Below are 18,833 nucleotides of genomic sequence, written 5' to 3'. Positions count from 1 at the left end.
CCAATGGTTGCACTTTGAGGTTTTAAGTTCTTCTCCACTCTGAGCCCACAAATAGGTTTTCCCATTTTTCTACTAATTTCCTGTTCTTCTATTCACATTGAGGTTTTCAATCCTCTAAGTTGGCCCAGTGTGCACTCTGCCTGGCCAGAGCCAACCCCCAGCCCAAGCCCATGTCTGCCCACTGACTGCAGTTACTGCCAGGTCTTCAGTCAGTAGAATCCAGCAGGAAATCACTACTGACATCTCCTCAAAGCTGACTGGACTTTTTCAGTTTCAAGGTTCAATGTGTCCTTTTTTTCTGTATAAATTTTAAAGTTTAATGAATTTCTTAAAAAATCAGGTGGGATTTTAATTAGCATTGTGGATTTATAGCACGTTTCCCTTCAACCTTTTTGTGTAACTTTCAAATGTGAAAGAACAAACACTGGATTTCAATTGTGACACAGCCCGAGTCTCCCCTCCACCCCAGGGCTTGTCTTTTTTGATCCCATGAGGATATGAGGCTGGACAGATTGACAGCCTCACCTCTGCCCCCCACCCTCCTTGAATCTCCTCCTTGTCTTTTTTGCTGGAAGATTTTTTATTTTTCCGAGTTGCGAGTTGGCTGTTTCATAACTGATTTCTATTAGAGGTTACTTTAAACTTCTCTTTTCCTACAAACTTTATTGTTCCCTTTTCCAGGGTGAACATTCCTCCCTTTTCAGTTCCTTCCTTGGAGTATGTCCTTTTTGGGGTGGAATAACTTTTTTCAACACAGGCACCCCAATCCCGAACCCTTGTGTCTAAACGCGTCTCTTTTGGTTGATGGCAGAGTGCTGGGTCACCATCCCAAGGGGCCCCATCCTACCCAGCCCCTTCTCTTCCTACTGAGGAGCTTGCTCTTCAATAGGCACTCACGATCAGGTTGCATGGTTTATTTTGGCCAAGATTAAAATCAGGACTCGGACATTGCCTTCAACCTTAGGGCAATCACTGCCATGCTTATGGCTTTCCTGGCCATGGATCACCACTGCCCCGAAAGCTCCAATGCACTCCCAGCTCCTAGGGCCGCCTGTGCACGGCGGTGTCACAGGACCTAGGGCAGTGCTGGCCAGGAGGGCACGGTGACAGTCAGATGGGCTGCCCTGGAGAGCTGTGGCTACTGAGCACTTGGGAAGTGCCGAGCACAACCAAGAAACTGAATTTTAAATTCCACTTTATTTAAACGAAGTTAACTGTGAACTGAACCAGCCACGAGTGGCAGCACATGGTCCGGATACTGGACAGGGCAGCTCTGAAGAGTGGGGAGCACAGGGACCTGTGGTGACTGCGTGTGGGTCCTCATTCTGCAGAGGAGAAATCTGAGACCCTGGGATGACAAGGTCTATGTAGGCTGACTCAGACCCCTGGGGCTGTTGAGGTAAATTTTGTAAAACACGAATCAACATGATGATGTGGTCAGAGTGGGAGACAATGTTGCAGGTGGTCAGAGGTGAGCTCTTTGCAGAAAGTCTTTGAGGAGCCTCAGGTGGGTTTACCTTCTGTCAGTGGCAACATGACCTCAGAGGGCCATAGGATGCAGGGGCCGGGGGAACAGGGGAGCAGGGCCTGCACACGACATTGCTCTTTAAGAGAGCTGAGGGTCACAGCACAGAGAGCTGAGCCACACTTTACGCAGTTTGGTTCTTAAATATCATTTTTAAAACACTGGCATCAACTGGTCTACAAGACTAGAAAGCTCTGGGTTGACAGGCTTCAGGCCACTGGGACGGCCCCTGAATACCCCAGCAGCACACGGATGCTTGAGTGACCTCCCTCAGAGGACACAGAGCAACGGGAGACCGTGTGGTACATGGAACAGCAATGCCTCCCAAAGTGTGACTGGCAGTACACACGGCAGGGATCACTCAGTGCCTTTTTATTGCCATTGGTTTGTGACCGTTGATAGTGATGATTTCAGGAGCAACGGGTGGATTAAAAAACCGTGGCCAGGAAGTTCTTTTGGAGAAAGAAGCAAGTGAGGGCGAGGAGGGTCAGAACCTGACGAAGGTGGCATCGATCTGCCGCACGCTGGGCAGTGCCAACATCACCTTCCGTCGGTACTGTGGGTCCTTCTGCAGGGGGTTCCCCTCCAAGTACACTGTCTCCAGGTTCTTGGCTCCCTTCAGCTCGTCCAGGTCGCTCCAGCTCTCGAGGATATTGTCGTTCATCTGGGAGGACACACACAAACACGCACACAGACTTGAGACAGAAAATGCATATGTATTTACAAGCAACTGCTACTTCTTCCTCTGTGACTTGCCTGTTTGCTTCTGCCCAGCGTTCAAATGGCAGCTCTGTATGGCTGTCTTTAATGTCTGAACATCACCTCATCGGATAGTCATATAAGCACATTCTCCCTGACATGCAGGCGCCCTCCATCTGACTGGAATCTGACTGCTCAGCTGTGAAACTGGCAACACTGCCTGCTTCTCAGGCTGGCGTAACTGTCAGTCGGATGGGAGAGCTGTCTGGACACCACAGAGGCAGCTGCCTGTGCTTACTGTCTGCCTGGTAGTCTGAGGAATAGCATTGCTGTGTTCCGGGCCAGGTGCTAGCCAATCTCCAGCGTTCGTGAGCTTGCCTCCCTCCCAGGTAGCTCAGGTCCCATGTGCTGTCCCTTGGCAAAGCATGCAGAGGAATCCCATACTTCAGAAACTCTACTTAAGTGTCAGCTGTGTCCCAAAACCTGCCAGCACCCACCTCTTTCATGGTGCAGGTCTTGTCTGTGGTTGGTTTCTCTGTGTGGTTCTTTGGTCTCCCCAGAGCCAAAATGCCTCAGTGCAATGCACCCAGCCCTCCAGCAGCCACACCTTCCCTCAGGATGCAGCACACGTTCCCTGTGTGCTCAGCCCAGCACACCTACACTGTGGTCTGGTTGGGCCTCTCTGACATACTCTGGTGCTACCCCAGGCCCAATGCTTTAATAAGGAGTGAGGGACATTTTCACCGTGGGCAACCTGTGGACTAGGGACACTTGGATATCCTTTTAAGGAAAGGAAAGCCGCCAGGACACCAGCAGGGTCCACAGCATGGTCAGAGGAGGAAGAATCATGCCTTAAGACCCGAAACGCATCTTGGGCTAGAGCAGTGGTCGGCAAACTCATTAGTCAACAGAGCCAAATATCAACAGTACAACGATTGAAATTTCTTTTGAGAGACAAATTTTTTAAATTTAAACTTCTAACGCCACTTCTTCAAAATAGATTCGCCCAGGCCGTGGTATTTTGTGGAAGAGCCACACTCAAGGGGCCAAAAAGCTGCATGTGGCTGGCGAGCTACAGTTTGCCGACTACGGGGCTAGAGTGACCAAATCGAGAATACTCACTTCACAGAATCAGAGAGTTTATGGGCAACGACCCCACAGGACACAAGCTTAGGGATCAGAAGTAAACATGCTGTAACACGCACAGGATCCTGACACTGAGGACAATTTTGCCATCATTTGCAACCTGTTTAGAGGGGTGTCCAGACGCCTGACATCTGTTTTCTCTTCCAACTGACTGTAATAAACTCCCTAAGCCACACCTGCAGCCGCGAGACAGCTCGAGGCAGATTCCAGAGTGTGCAGAGAGGACACCCACCCATCTTCTCTGTGCTACAGGGCCCTCTGGAGAGACCTGATCTCTCTTCCAGGTGTACTGCAATCACCCAGTCTGCTGGTCGGGTATAGTGGGGTCAGAGAGCAGCATCTTTAACAAGTTCCTGGTGATGCTGATGCCACAAGCACATACAATGCCGCCACCAGCCTCCAACCTCTGCACATGCCCATCTCAGCTCGCACCCCATCACCCGTGAGCCCTGTCATCCTGAATGCTAGGTCCAGGGCTGCAGGCTCCACACTCATTGACCACTTCATTCACTCACCCCAGAGGGTGCTCAACTTACCCAGAATTCCAGCAGCTCTGTTAGATGGCTGACATTTTCAATCTTTTTAATTCTGTTTGCTGCAATGTCCAGCATTGTAAGTTTGTTCTAAATAGGGAAGAAAAGTTTGTCTTGGTTATACCTCAGTTCAATGGTGATTGCGTGGCCATGAACATAGCTCAGAGCTGTGGGCCAGCTGCCCTTGCAGGACAGAGGCATGCTGATAGGATGATGATCCCTGCCCACTGCTTGTAGGTCCTCCACCCCGCCCACTACACAGCATCCACACAACCACATCACCCAGCTCTCGATATCACTGGGATTTCAAACTGGTTCTGTTAGACGTGAGCCCGGAGCTCCCAGATGCCTATCCACAAGGACCCAGTGAGGCGACAGTCCTGGGAAGGTCAGAGTAGCCCCTGTCAAAAAGCAAAGGGAGGCCTGGCCCCTGGGGCTGTATGGAGCACCTGAGATTTAGTGCTTATCTCAAGGGCCCCTCCGACACTACTACTTAGAATAGCATTTTTTTCATTCAGGAAGAAGGAGCCTGGGCTGGTCCAAGGTAAGAAACTGCACAGGCACAGGTGTAGGTGGTGGAGGGGGCAGTCAAGCCCCAAGCCTACGGTCCTGCAGTAGGCTGTCCTATCTAAGGAAAAGCCACCAGGAGGAGGGGCAGGGGAAGCCTGGGGACTAAGGGAGGGGTCTGGCTGGCCTGGAATTGCAGCCGATGGAAGAGAGGCGATGAGAAAGGAGTCTGGAGCTCAGCCCTGCAGAGGACAGTGCCCAGAACTCTGAAAGTATGTGGTAACTGTTTCATCCCTCTGTTTCTGACCAGGTCCCTTCTCCCATTCTCTACTGGACCATGGGACAATGATGCCAAACCCTTCCAAGTTTAAGGGCAAGTTAAAGAATGTCCCAGTAAAATAAAATGACCCCGCCTGTCCCTAAAGCACACGGACAGCAGCTCCGCTGACTCAGAGCACTCTGGCCTTGGTGTCTGACTCCTTGTGGGCCCAGCCCTACCTCTCCGCACCCCATGTCCCACCTGGGGTAGAGCAGTGACAGCTGAAGCTGGGGTGCTTGTGCAGGGCTCGTCATGTGCCCTTAGCCTGGCAAGTGCCTGTAGCACACAGGGGGCTTCAGAGCAAATAGGGACTGAAAAGGGGCCTGTGGGCAGCCCTTGGGTGCACAGTAGGTGCATGGCAGGGACAGGCTGGTCCATGTTCCTGAGGGTGGGTCTCCCAGCCATTCCCATGTTCTGTAGTTCTCAGTGCAGGTGCAGAAACCAGTAGAGCTAAAGTAGCCTGAAACATGGCAGGATCTGGTATCTGCGCTGTCTGGGTGCACAGGCTGAGCAGCAGAGTGGGGTCCTGGCTCTGAGGACAGGGAATCAGGCACTCAACACCTCATGTTTTTCTGGGGAGCTGGACAATGTTTTGAGATCAAACCAGTAAGAATCTCTCCCCACCCTGCAAAACAAAAGGAAAGCGGGGAGAGCAGGCACCTGAGACTCCGACTTCCAGCAGGGGGACAGGTGTGAAGCTCAGGCCAGGCCAGCAGGAATACCCAGTGCATGGAGGGTACAGCAGAGCAGAGGAGCACCAAGGTGCTGGGAGCAGGACTGTTTGTGGTGTTGGGACAGGGGATTTGCCATTTCATTTACTGTCTTACCTCCCACCACAAAAATAAATGCCAAGTCGGTGAGGAGATAAAACTTAGAAGTATGAGTGAATATTTGACCTCTAGCTGATTAGCAATCCTGAGGAAAGAATCCCTTGATCAGGACCAATCTACAATCAGGTAACTACCTTCAGAGCCACAACTGCTTTGTTTCTGTTCTGTTTTAGATGCTTAGGGAGTCCTAACCTCTTGACTCACCCATGGGGGGGGGGGGTGCTCCTCAGCCTGGGCTTCCATGACCACATGAGCATGCCCATCTCCAGTCCCATGGCCTCCATCCACAGTCCCACCTCTCAGAACTATGCCTCAAAGTACAGAGGAAGGTAACTAAACTTCCACAAGCAAATTCTAACTCTCCCCACATTTTATGTAGATGTTGGTAATACATTTCCCCCAAACATTACTCATGGTAACTAAGTCCAGGGGCTAAGGCAAAGACTGAAGGAGGAGCCTTTCCTGACCTAAAGGCTGTCTGCAGTAGTAAGTGAACAGTCAGGTGACACTGCTGACAATCGAAGAGAACAAAAGCACCCAGTAAAATTGAACGAGCAAAGTACATTATTTGCTTGAATGCTGCTCTGAGAAAAGCAGTTAGTCTGCAGGCAGCCTAGGAGGGCCAGGTTTCTGCAGAAGCTCTGGGTGAATCCACCCCCCACACCCATTCACCTGAGGCTGTCCTGCCTTTATGCACCTGAGGCTGTGCTGGGCTGAGCAGGATTAGACCAGGGGTGGGGGCTGTGGAAGAGTGTGGACAGGCCTGTCCTTACCAGGTATGGTGAGAAGGAAGAAGAAATGTGCAGGAATGACTGGGATTGCCACTCATCCTGGGCAGCTGAGATGAGCTGTCCCTATGGTCCCTTACAGGCTGGGAAGTGCAGTGGTCAGGAGAAGGCAGGAGAAGAACAGCTGCTGACTCCTGCTGGCTTCTGTGGTATGGGGGAAGGGAGTACAGGGGTGTACACGAGCAGGTAGGGTTTGGATTTTACACCGTAGCAAATGCCTACAGTGCTGCTGGAGGCCCTCACTGCTTGTGCTGATAAGACATTGGCCGTGGTGGGAGCACTGGTTTAGGGCTCACTCAGGGGACTTTCCTGCATTTGCCGGTAAGGGGTCACTCTGACTGCAGGACTGGAAGGTTCTCTAAGAGAAACCTCCAGAGGCAGCATCTACTGAAGATCAGCCCTGGAGGCCGAAGTGTGCTGCTGGCCAGCTGCCTGCCACTCAAGCCCCGTGGCCACCCGCCCAGATGGACAAGAGGATGTCTTACGTTGTTCTCCAGGCCTTCTATGACCTCGATGCCGTTGTGGCTGAGGTACAGCTCTCTCAGGTTCACCAGGCTCTGTAGACCCTCCATCTTGGTCAGCCTGTTGCTCTGCGAGGGAGAGCCAACAGCCGTCAGAATCATGTGTAGGGCAGGAGATAAAACAGCTTTTAGGAAAGGCTTCTCTTGTTGGAGAATTCGGACAATTGGGCATTCCACTTAAAACAGACCAGCACAATGGAAAGATATGTACTCATATAATACCTTAATTAAGAAAATAAAACAAAAAAATAAAACAGACCAGCATCGGATTATGAAAAGAGAAAGGTCAGCATTTCCAATCTGTTGTCCTGGGCTATAATTTATGCATGAAGGTTGAAGGTTTTTATGCAAAGAAGTTACTGTTTTTAGATGTACTCAGGGAGGGTCTGAAAATCAGCTTAGTAGTTCAGATGTCAAGATCACTGAATATTTTAAAATAAATTCTTATTTCTTTCACGATATGTTGTAACTCAAATTGAACTATGAAGCTCTCCCACACCCATTCCATGTCACCAGAACACCCATCACATCCCAGCTCCCTGGTCTGATTCCCCTCAATGGCTTTTAACAGAAAAGGACAAGTGAGCCTGGCAATATTCAAGTGCTGACTGATCCCAAACGCAGAGTAGGACCCTCACCCACCATTGAGCCAAATGCGCTAGAAACATTTGAACAACTTATCCTTCTAAAGATGCGCCTTTGCCTAAAAACCACCAGGAACTTTTATCAGGAAAAAGAACATGATCCATAAAAGGATGAAGTGTTAGTCTAACATGCATATGTTCACAGGAGCATATGCACATATGAGATCTAATGCTTCAACTGCTCGCAATGCAGTGCTGATCATGGGCACAGTGGGAGAGAAAACTGTGCCAAGGAGCAGCTCTGGCTGGCTAGGAGACCATGTAGGCCCTGCTGGTTCAGGATAGGGGGATGGAGGTGGGGCAAGCTGGTTCAATACCTGTATACTAAGGACTGTCAGGTTGGAGAGTGCATCCAGGTTCTGAAGTTTAGTGATCTTGTTTTTCCCCAAAAACAAACTGTCCAAATTGGTTAACGTGTCGATGTTTTCGATGGCCTGTAAAACAGACAGAGGACCAGCTGTCACAGTGCAGCCATCCTGTTTCCCAGGGGAAGGGACAACACTCTATGGACTTGGTCTTGAGGTGTCAGGCAAGTCTCAATCTGGAACCTTTCTAGTAAAATTTTACTTGAAAGTATAGAATGAAAAAACAGGATAGGCAGAGGGTCTGAAGCCTGTCTCTCAGACTCACTTCCAACGTCCATGAATCAGATTTCTCAAGTCCTCCCTGTTCTGAGCTGACATTGTTCTGTTAGTCTATGTGGGGTTTGATTACAATGTACCCCACCAGCTTCAGTCTCCCCAGAAATGAGCCCTCACACAGGATCCAGCTGTGCCCCTCTTCCTCATTCCCCACTCTCCTTTCTCTACGCACCTGGACACAGCAAGGTTTAATGAACGTGCAGTGACCAGATCTGTCTCCCTCCTCTCCTCTCAGTCAGGGCATGCTAGCACGATGGTGACCATAGCAAGTGCACGAGGTGCAGCTATCTGCCCATCGCAGCAGGACTTGTTTGGGGGGTGGGGGGATGAGGATAGAGATTCAGGGGAGGGCACCCTTAACAGCTACAGCCTGTGGTAATTTGTGACAAGCCACCTCTCTTGGAAGGTGCCACAGAGACACTTAATAAAATACTGACATGACTGCTCTCTAGTTTTAAACATACGGCTCTGCTGTCTGTGGCCACATTACCACCAATAGTGTCTGTCCTCATACAGCCAGCTCTTTTGTTTGGGTCCTGCCCAACTCTCAAGGGCCAAGCCGGACTTGACCACTGTCTGCCGTAAACTTCCAAAGCCATACGGAGGGCTACTTTTCCCAGGAATGGAGGGGAAGAAGTGCTCAAAGATACCTGAGCTCAAGCTGCTTAGCAAGGCCAGTGGGAAGCACAGGCTTCCTGTGGCCCTGGTGGAGGTCAGGTTGCTGTCAGCCCCTTTGCTCGGACATGCTCATGTCAGGCAGGATTGTCAGAAACACAATCCAAGTGTTTGGGGCTGATCAGTTCACCTCAGGCAGAATGTACTGGTAACTGAGTTTGTTTGCTATGAGTTTAGCTCAGACTGGGATGAAGAGCAAGCGAAACCTACATGCAGCAAGGCTAGGCACTCCATTTGGGCACATATTCTTATTAATACTAATCCTAGTTAGTATTTTTTCTTAAAAAATAACTTTCGTTTCTGGGGGAGAAAAAAATCACAACAAATGGAAAATATATATCCTGTACCCCAGGCCATGCCCGCACCTACCCGGATGCGGTTGGATCCCAGCTCCAGCATCTCCAGTTGACATAAGTTACTCAAGTTCTCAATTTTATTTATTTTATTGTTGACTAAGAAGAGTTTTTTCAGTTTTGTCAACTTGTCCACCCCTTCAATGTTTCTCAGTAGATTAAAAGAAATATCTAGAATCCTGGAATGAGCAAAACAATTATTTTTTAAGAGCACAGGCCACACAGAACTCAGAATATAACTGTCTTAAGGGTAGCATCCCCTCCCAGGAACAGCCTCCAGAGCCCCCAGCGCCCGCTCACAGGACTGCACCGAAGGCAGACACCATGTCATCCCCTACTGATAGGACCAACCAGCAGTCTCTACCCAGAGATTGATTTGCAGATTGGGACTGGGCAAGTTGATGCCACCGATGGAGCCAGGATTGGAGTAGGACCCAAAGGCAGAGGTGGCCTCTCTAGGGCTGAGCCAGGGCAGAGATTGGTTCTGGGGACACTGGTCAGCCCCTAAGCCATCCCTGGGCCTTAGGACTCACTCCAGCTCTGTTAGTGTGTCCAGATTCTCTATCTTCTTGATCTGGTTGTCATAGAGATCCAGTTCTCGAAGGCTCTGCAGCTCCTCCAGGTTCTCAATGCACTTAATTAGATTCTGACGGAGGCAGAGAGTCTGGAGGGTTGGAAAAAGAACACTTGACATAGGCAACAAGCGGGGAGGTCATGGGAAAACCTTAGGGTAGAAGGATGTGGATTTCATCCTCCCGTTGTTTTCTAGAAAGGGGCTGGCATGGGGAGGATGGAAGACACCCACAGGAAGGCTGCAGACAGGCCCTGCACCAAGCAGTCCTACTCAGTAAGGGAGGGTTTCGTCAGTTTGGGTGTATGTTGTTTCGTGACAGAGTGAACCCTTGGGCTCAGGTGAGTTCAGGACTGTACAGTCTGAAGCGGGCTCAGCTGCAGGCAAGCCTTGAACTGAGGATCTGCAAGCAGCAGTGGGTCTGAGCCGCTGCCTGAACCGGGGCCGAGTCACAGCCGCCTGCACTACTCCTCAAAACTGCTACGTTCAAGTCAAATATGCTCAACATGGTTCCTGATGTAGGTGGCACAGTCCGGCAGGAGGTGAGTCTCAGTTATGGATGTACCTACACTCTGAGGGTGGGGCAAGCTCTGGACTATTACAAAATCACTTCACACGAAAGAACAGACCTTCTTCTCACCTTCACTTTCTTCAGAACCTCAAATCCTTCAATTTTTCCAATGCGGTAGTGATTTAAGTCAATGTCCTGAAACAGAAGAAACTGAACTTAGCTGCAGGGAAGTGCCCAGAGCCCTACTTCCTAGAGCCCTGCTTCTTAGAACAGGAACTACAGAGAGGCCTGACTGGGGAGTGGACATGAGGGTGAGGAGAATAGGTGAGCCAGTGCCACACAGGCCACACAGGAGTCTGCAGCAGATAGGTGACAGGGACAAGGAGGTGAACTTCAAGATGCTCATGGGTTTAACTACGATTTATCAATTTTATGTAAAACTAACCCTCCAAATGAGCGGTATATAAAATTCTTCTCTCTAACCCCTAGCGCAAAAGGAGGTGCAAGAAGGTACACCCAGCATGGCACCGCCAGAGGCCACATGGTTGGTTATTATGCAATAGGTACTTCTGCAGGCCTTGGATTATGACTGCTTTTTAGATGTGAATGTTAGCACCCCACATTTATAATGTAATCACTGGATCTATTGATTTATGAGTCAAAGGAGCTTCATTTGCCACAACGTGGCAAACAGAAATGAAATTCAAATCAGTGCTATTAAAAAACAGTAAGAACCCAGGGAATCTAACCCACCCAAGAGAGGCTTAGACGAACTCCTCTAGGGGATCACTTACTAATCTGGCACCTTCATAAAAGATAACCTGATGGTCAGAGTGGTCTCTCACCATGCCCACTGAGGCTGGGTGGAGCAGGAAGCATTACCTCTGCATCTCTGTCCAGGGTAATGGTTTCCATATCCACAGGCAGCTCTTGTCCTGAAAAAGTGAGAGAGGAAAAAAGAGCCCACTCAGAGTTCCCATGGCAGGAGGCAGCAGCCAGCCTCGGTGAAAAGCTGACACGCAGGCCTCTTGGCGCAGAGTGGACTGCAATGCAGAGGAGACACCAACAGGTGACACCTGAGGATCTTGATGGAACAGAGGGCTAAGTAACACCCTACTCCAGCCGTGGTCATCTTTCCAGCATTCTGAGTTTCCTGAATTCAGCTATCTGTATTGCAGAGCATCCTGAGAAAGGAAATGTGGCCTGAGGCTGGCCACCAACTTCCCACTTCTGGTGACAACCAGAGCTGTGTAATGAACAGCAACATATTTAACAGAATTAAGTGAGCGGGTGGCCATGGGGCTTGAGTGGCAGGCAGCTGGCCAGCAGCACACTTCAGCCTCCAGGGCTGATCTTCAGTAGATGCTGCCTCTGCTTCCCCCCCCCTTTAGTCTGTGGCAATAAGTCAGGCCATTTGACTATAGAACATGCTAGGCATATCAGATGTTCTAGGATCTGCCTTTTATTGCTTCAGAAAGTGGCCCAGCATCTACAAACACTTCTCTCTACAAAGAGCACAAGAGAATGAAGCATGGCTTAGCAGACAGATCAGCCCTCCTGAATAATTTAAATACACTTATTGACTGGGAGGCTGGGAGCTGATCGCAGCAGAGACCTCCACCCCATAGGCTGGGCCTCCTGGGACATCCGATGGCCGAGGAGGGCTGCAAAAACCACTCTTGCTGCAGAGTTCAAAATCTCAAATTAGTAGGTTCCCCTCCCCCCATCACCCCCCATCTTCATTTAATCTGACCCTCTCTAGGCATTGTTTAAAAGGGTTAAATTTTTAAAAAGAGTTAACAGTAATTTCTTGATTTCACCAACTATTTTAAGATTTCTTCTCCCACTGAGTGAGTTCTGCTTGAATTAGGATATGAAGGTCATATATCGAGGCTGGATGGCTTTTCTCTAAAGTCCCTTTTTGCTCCCCCAATCCGCTGTTGAAGAAGCCAGGCTGCCTGAGAGCTTCTCTGGGTTGGAGCGTGTGGCTGCCATCTCATCTATTTCCTGTAAACTGGTTGTTACTGTCTTGCCTGGCTCCCATTGCTGCCCCTTCGCTTGCAGCTTCCAATATCCTGAGTTTAGTCTGGCCCCTGGAATGGAGGCTTCAGAGGGGGGCACTTGACATAGGACCAGCTTAATCAGGAAGTACTGGCCCCACACTAGCTGAAATCACTTCCTAGTCTTTTCACCATACCTTTTCCATAATGATCAATAGTGGCTAGATTTAAAAAAAAGGTCTTTTACAGTTTATCCAAAACTTTATGAGATATCAAGAATTAAATAAAAGCTGAACAAAACCAAGAGATATAACCAAGCTACCTCCCCCCCCTCCACCCCCCGTCCCCGCCCCTTCCCCGGTCCTGATGGATTCAGACAGAACCCCTTTAAGCCATGTAACCACATGTCCTTGAGGAGCCTGGGACAGCCCCAGTTTCCACCATGTGGCCCAGCATGATTGTCTGTGGTGCCCCTTTTATTCTAAAGCATAGCCTCTCACTGCAGCATCCTGATGGTGAATTTAGGCTGTCTTGGGTGGGGTGAGCCCTGCCCCAAGACAGCCTAAATTCACCATCAGGACCCAGGATGCTGCAGTGAGAGAGGCTATGCCATGAAGGCCATATACTCCGGTCACTCAGTGTCCAAACCAGGATGCTTTAGAATAAAAGGGGCACCACAGACAATCATGCTGGGCCACCTGGTGGAAACTGGGGCTGTCCCAGGCTCCTCAAGGACATGTGGTTACATGGCTTAAAGGGGTTCTGTCTGAATCCATCCAGCACAGGACAGGCCCCAAAAGGTCAGCTTAGCCTTTAAAACATAGTTACTAGATTAGAACATCTTTCTGTATATATTCTGCACTGACCATATTTTATGATTAGGGAAAATAAGTAAAAGGGAACAGTTGATATGTTTGAATTTGTTTTATTTGAACTTAAGATTTAAATATAGGTAGAAGCAAATCCTACTTTCTCTACGGACTACAAAAATGTGTATGCCCAGAGAACTTCTAATCAGTTAGTAGTTTGGAGGAAAGAATGGATAGTTTAGATAACCGGGGTCAAATCCAGTTGTTCCACTTTGGAGCCATGAGCCCTTGGGCTCGTTGTAGTGAGCCTGTGTTCATGAGCCCGGGAGAGGAAGCCCATGGCAGAGCTTCATCAGCTCTCCAGTCCAGCACAGCAGCAGGCGCTCACACGTGAGGACAGGTGATGCTCCCACCTGCTTGGCTTTCTAGACCTCAGTCAGACAGCAATGAAAGCTTTCACTGTCACTCCCATGTACTTATCCCACCCACATCATCTCCAGAATGTCGAATGCACTTCTGAAATGTGACTGGTGCTTTTGTGGTAATCTCCTTTGCCTTAAAATTAGGTTGCCATAGTTACCAGTCATCTTCACCGACACAGAGAGCACAATGATGTTTTAAAAATTTGTTTGGTTTTTATAAATTTGTTGTTTTTATTACTAGAAAGGTAAAATGTATGATTACTACCTTGAATATCCACAACTGTATATAAACCTAGAAAATGCAGAAGGTACAAGGCCTTCACAAACCTGCTCTTCAGCAACACCTTCAACAACAGCTTGAGGCATTTTCTCTGGAGCAGGTAAAACCACATTTTATTAACAGTTTTTAAATAAAAACAAGATCTTAACATGCATACTTTTTGGGAATTTGTTTTCACCTAATAATATATCTTGGACATGTTTTTTTTTTTCCTATTCAGATGGTTTCTACTCTCATTCTTTTCAATGTAAGTTGATTTTTTAAGCAACAAACAAATGGGCTAAAATCATGGCTGGGGAGGTGAAAAACTACTTCTCTTGTCTCCAAATTCATTTTGCTGTTCTTGCTATTCACTAAAACAACAGGAGGCCACTGGTACATTTTCTACATAAAAGATTTCTCTAATACCTGGGCAATGAAGAAGTCCATCCTCAGGCCTATAAAAATTGTGAAAAAGGACTCAAGAAATGACTTCTGTAAGACATTAAAAGTGCTATTCTGAAAGCAGTTTATATTACTATGGTAGGACATCAGAGCATGGTAGTCAGCCATATGTTTACTGCAAATCTCATCCTGAACATATGGTTAATAAAACGATTTTCTGACTCTGTCCCAAATGATGCACTAGTATCAATATCATTATTAGTATTTGCCTTCAGTGGAATTAGAAAAGGTGCACTCTGCCTGCAAGTGCTGGCAATCAGCTAGTTTGGGGAACGCCTCAATGGGCTCTGTTCCTAGCCCACGGGGGGCCTCTGTGGCACCAGCAGACCAACACAGTACAGTGGTCCTCCCCAGGATGACACACGTTGCCACCTTGGGAAGGGGGAGACAGATTACTTGCAACACTGCCTGCACCCCTTTGGTGATGAAGGTTCTTAACTGGGCAAGGTACCTGCTGGTTCTTCTTCCCCCCGCTCCTCTCCATCCTTCAGGCTTTGCTCGCTGAGGTCTGCCACTATACCGCTGTTCTGCTTTTTCCCTTCTTCATCGCCTGATTCTTCAGACTCGACCCGCCTGTCAACTGAACCCACACAGATCAATAAGAATTCCCATCCACATCATATTCTCTTTGAAGTACATATAACAGACAGACATCCAGTTGTAAGTAAAAAACTTCATTTAAAAACATTTGTGGAATTCAGTTCAATGAACATTTGAGTATCTTTCATGTCCCAGGTACCATCTATACAGTGGCATGGAAATCTGGGGGTAAGGTAGGAGGGGGGCAGGGAAGCCACATGGGCGAGAAGGTGAGTATCACATTATTCCTCAAGTAGCTCATGAGGAGTCGCCAGGTGTTCTGAATGCCCTGGGATGTTGCGATTAAATGTACTAGTGCTAAAATGCAGTGAAGCCTGGATATCCGTGTAGAGGGGACCATTGTGACCCTTCCACCACATACCTTCATCCATGCTCCACTATCCATTTCATTTGGTCAAGAAAACCAGCCCAGTTCACAGGCCCACGTTCTGAAAGAAATCAAGACTAACTCAAATCAGACTGTGGGCAAGGAGCTCTAATGAAGAAGGAAAAGACGGCCGATAGTGCTAACTGCCCCCCGTAAAGGTCTCAGATGCTAACCCTCAGCACACAGTGAGCCAGCTCAAAGCTTTCAAGGGCTGGCAAATAAATACTTTTTGAATTAATAAATAAGGCAATGATGAAATGTGGCAGATTGGTAAAAATTCATTGGCAAAATTGTAAAGTAATGTTCCTTTCTCCTAACTTTATTCATGACCTCTTTTGGAAGTTTGTCTAGAACAGTGTTTTTCAACCTTTTTTGGGCAAAGGCACACTTGTTTCATGAAAAAAATCACGAGGCACACCACCATTAGAAAATGTTAAAAAATTTAACTCTGTGCCTATATTGACTATATATAAAGTAATTCTCTTGAATAGGAATCAAATAAACACAAAGAAAGTATTTTATAATTACTTTATTATGAAATATTAAGTAAACAAAATAGTGAAAAAATTATAAAATTCTTGTCTTGTCTGCACCTACGGCACACCAGGCAACATCTCGCGGCACACTAGTGTGCCGTGTAACAGCGGTTGAAAAACGCTGGTCTAGAAGCCCCAAAGCACTTAGAACTTACTTGGAATTATCAACTACACTGAAAGATTTCTTGTTCCTGAGTCCAACTTATCTATAGAGGGGAAGAAAGTTCTATTTCATTTTTGTATCTCCACTGAGCCTAGTAAGCAAGGAAGCATCTAGGAAAGAACTGCTGGACAAAACATATCCTTATGAAATCCACCCCCAAAACTTCCACACCTGTTCCTCTTCCCTGCCCTTGGCAACTGCTTTGGCTCAGCTACTCATTACTTGTGTCCTGGGCTCATGCTGGGCCTCCTAACCGGTCTTTCTGTGATTTGTCTGACCCTGTCTAAGCTATTCTCCATTGTCAGAGAATTTGATCTGATTCTAAAATCCAAATCTGATCTTTGACTCCAAAAACTCCTGGAATGCCAATGGCTCTTCCTGAGTCTACATCTTGACCCTAGAAACACAGCTTGGTAAGTTATTCCCTTTTCCAAACCTCAGCCTTCAAATCTGCAGAAGGGAGCTCGTAACTATATCTTAGTGTTTATTTTATTTTATTTTTTTTATTAAACTATTATCTGTGTATATCTTAGTGAACAGAATTAAATTAGAGAAGGCACAGAAGCAGTTAGCTTTTAATAAATAAAAGCAGTAAACACTTAATAAATTAATTACAGGTACTCCCTGATTCCCAAAAGTTCACTTTATGCCATGTCATCTTTAAGAAATAACTACATTAGTTCTTTCACTAATAAAAGAACTGTAAAGAGAATTTTCTTTCATGAAAAAATGTGAAAAACAAAAATAGCACCATTTTGTTTTGCAATGAGCTCTAATAGAGGCAGCTTGAACTCCAACCAGCCAGCATGGTACCACCATGCTCCTTCCCCAGGGACTATACCCGGCATCTCAGCATCAAGATGCCATAGCTTTGAACTGTATCTGTGAGTGTCTATGCTTCATCTTGATTCTGTGCATCCATTAGCAAGATGTGCCCTAAGATAACTGCCTCTTCACTTTATTGCTTTTGGCTTTGAAAGTTTTCATAGGAGCATTTCACTTTCAGATAGCGAGGAAAGCTGCATTGCCAAGCAAAAGCACTAAGCCAAGGCTACAGGAGAGCAAGTTCTACTGGGCCAAGATCTGGTGAGGCTCAGCTCTGGGTGGGAGGGGCTTAGCTAATGAGAGACAGCCCACGTGAAACCTGGGACTCTATTCTGAGGACTACAGAGGATCTGGGGTATGGGACAGGATTAGCATGTGAGGTGACTTTCGGGCATTGGGGACGATGAGCTAGCTCAAGGTATTGGCAGCATGAATAAAAGAGGTTTGAAAATTTGGAGATTTTAATTTTTTTGTTAATCCTCACCTGAGGATATTTTTTCCCATTGATTTTTAGTGTGGAAGGAAGGGGGAGAGACACAGAAAGAAAAAAAGTCAATGTGAGAGAGATATCCATGGGTTGCCTCCTGCATATGTCCCTACTCGGGCCAGGAATCCAACCTGCAACGGAGGTACGTGCCCTTGACCAGAATTGAACCTGAGACCCTTCCGTCAATGATTGGATGCTCTAACCACTGAACAACTGGCTAGGGTGAATTTGGAAATTTTAGAGCCTGAACTCTCCCATCCCATCCATGACTTTCTCTTGCCATCCTCTACTCTCAACCAAAATGAATGCCACCCTTGGTCAAACTCTCCTCCAAACAGGCCAGGTTCTTGCACACCATTTGCCTTTGACTAGGTGGTTTCCTTTGCCAGAAATGACCTATGATCTTTCCTCCAATCTATCTCCAACCTGGCTGGACTTTTAACGTTCAACTTGGAGCTGGCTTTGGTTGTGCAGCCATCACTCCCAAATACATGCCAGCTCTTCCTTCACCGCCCCCGCCCCTTTCTCCCCTAGCACTTACATACCAGACAGACAGGAGGAAACCTGCCTTGCCAGGCACAAGCACTGTATCCTCCATGAAACCAACACATAAGCACTCAAGAACAACTGATTCTCCAAGTGGAATAGAACTACATGTATGGAAATGCACATCATATTTTCAACAAAGTGGAAGAGTTGGATTTAGTCTTTGCTTAACTGTGATAACTTTGTAAACAGGTACCGGTGCTCTATTACAATCTCTCGGCTGTCTGTCACCCTTCCCCACAGCCCACTCGCTTTGGAGAGAACCCTGCTCCGCCGCCGCCGCCGCCACGCTCGCGAATGAACCAACTCGGGCAGGTCCCACGGCGCCCTGCCCGTTTCCCGATTAGTTGCAAAAGGGACCGACCCGCGGGTCAGGCCAGAGGTTCAGTGCGAGGCTCCAACTAGCTGGTGGGCGCTCGGGCTGCGAAACCACTGCGCCGTCAGCCCCCACTCATAGGCACGGCTCGCGCCGCCGTGGTCCCCTAGGCCCGGGGTCCAGCGCCTCCGGGGCTGCCGCGCCTTCCCGGCAACCCCCGCCTCTCTGAGCGGGCCAGCAGTTGTCATGGGTCGCGCAGCAGGGTCTGGGCCGCGGCCGGAGGCGGGACGCCTACTGTCCCCCGGGGGAGACCAGTGTGGGCCGCCACCCCTCACCCTCTGGGCCCTTCGGTCGCCGCCCCGCCGGGCTGCTCACCCTCCATCATCTCCTGCGACAGTTGCTGGCCCGAGCCGCCGAGCTCCGCCGCCATGTTGGCTGCTCTTCCCCTTTCCGGAATTTGTCGCCTCAGACCCCTCAACCAATCAGGACTCCCAGCTCGGAGTTGAGCCAGCCAATGGAATTCCAGCGCAGGTGGGCTGAACCTCAACGGGCTTGCAGGGTTCCAGGTCCTCATGGGAGTTGTAGTTCATCCCTGAGACCCGCCGCCTGACCTCCCCCAGACTAGTAATTTTGTAGAGAGGCGAGGAGCGGGGAAGAGGGCAGGGACTGGCGAAGTGCACGCACGGTGCCGTAGCTGCAGGCGAGCGGAGAGAAAAATCTGGGCTGGCTCGTGGCGGGTCTCTGCATGGGGCTGCAAAGTGCGGACCTCCAAGCC

General features: G+C 48.5%; 1 protein-coding gene across 6 annotated transcripts; it reads right to left on the bottom strand.

Annotated features, from left to right (window-relative positions):
* Window positions 1-1,880: 1,880 nt before the first annotated feature.
* On the bottom strand, window positions 1,881-18,650 carry PPP1R7 (protein phosphatase 1 regulatory subunit 7). Of its 6 annotated transcripts, XM_036422368.2 has the most exons (11): window positions 18,434-18,532; window positions 15,180-15,246; window positions 14,670-14,798; window positions 11,146-11,198; window positions 10,393-10,458; window positions 9,715-9,845; window positions 9,198-9,360; window positions 7,830-7,946; window positions 6,833-6,937; window positions 3,907-3,993; window positions 1,881-2,220 (listed from the first exon to the last, which is right to left on the bottom strand). In XM_036422368.2, exons 2-11 carry the CDS (start codon window positions 15,187-15,189, stop codon window positions 1,954-1,956), a joined length of 1,128 nt encoding a protein of 375 aa, XP_036278261.1. In that variant the 5' UTR covers window positions 15,190-15,246; window positions 18,434-18,532; the 3' UTR covers window positions 1,881-1,953. The 6 variants fall into 6 exon arrangements, with proteins under 6 accessions (XP_036278261.1, XP_036278256.2, XP_036278257.2 ...); XM_036422363.2 differs by lacking the exon at window positions 15,180-15,246 and having other exon boundaries at window positions 18,434-18,650; XM_036422364.2 differs by lacking the exon at window positions 15,180-15,246 and having other exon boundaries at window positions 1,881-2,189; window positions 18,434-18,650.
* Window positions 18,651-18,833: the final 183 nt, after the last annotated feature.

The sequence above is a fragment of the Pipistrellus kuhlii genome, unplaced genomic scaffold, assembly GCF_014108245.1.
Source record: "Pipistrellus kuhlii isolate mPipKuh1 unplaced genomic scaffold, mPipKuh1.p scaffold_m20_p_7, whole genome shotgun sequence".
In the NCBI taxonomy this organism is placed as follows: Eukaryota; Metazoa; Chordata; class Mammalia; order Chiroptera; family Vespertilionidae; genus Pipistrellus; species Pipistrellus kuhlii.
The sequence above is the reverse complement of the archived record's forward strand: the minus strand, read 5'-3'. Positions and strand labels throughout refer to the sequence as shown.

Bases quoted from the DNA above. Each gene is read 5' to 3' on its own strand.
- PPP1R7 (XM_036422363.2), bottom strand. From the start codon at position 18,632: ATGAGGACCTGGAACCCTGCAAGCCCGTTGAGGTTCAGCCCACCTGCG. The intron at 9,846-10,392 runs GTGAGAAGAAGG...CCAACCCTCCAG, and splicing joins AGGTTCTGAAGAAAGTGAAG to ACTCTCTGCCTCCGTCAGAA. The intron at 7,947-9,197 runs GTAGGTGCGGGC...TCTGTTTTACAG, and splicing joins TGGGATCCAACCGCATCCGG to GCCATCGAAAACATCGACAC.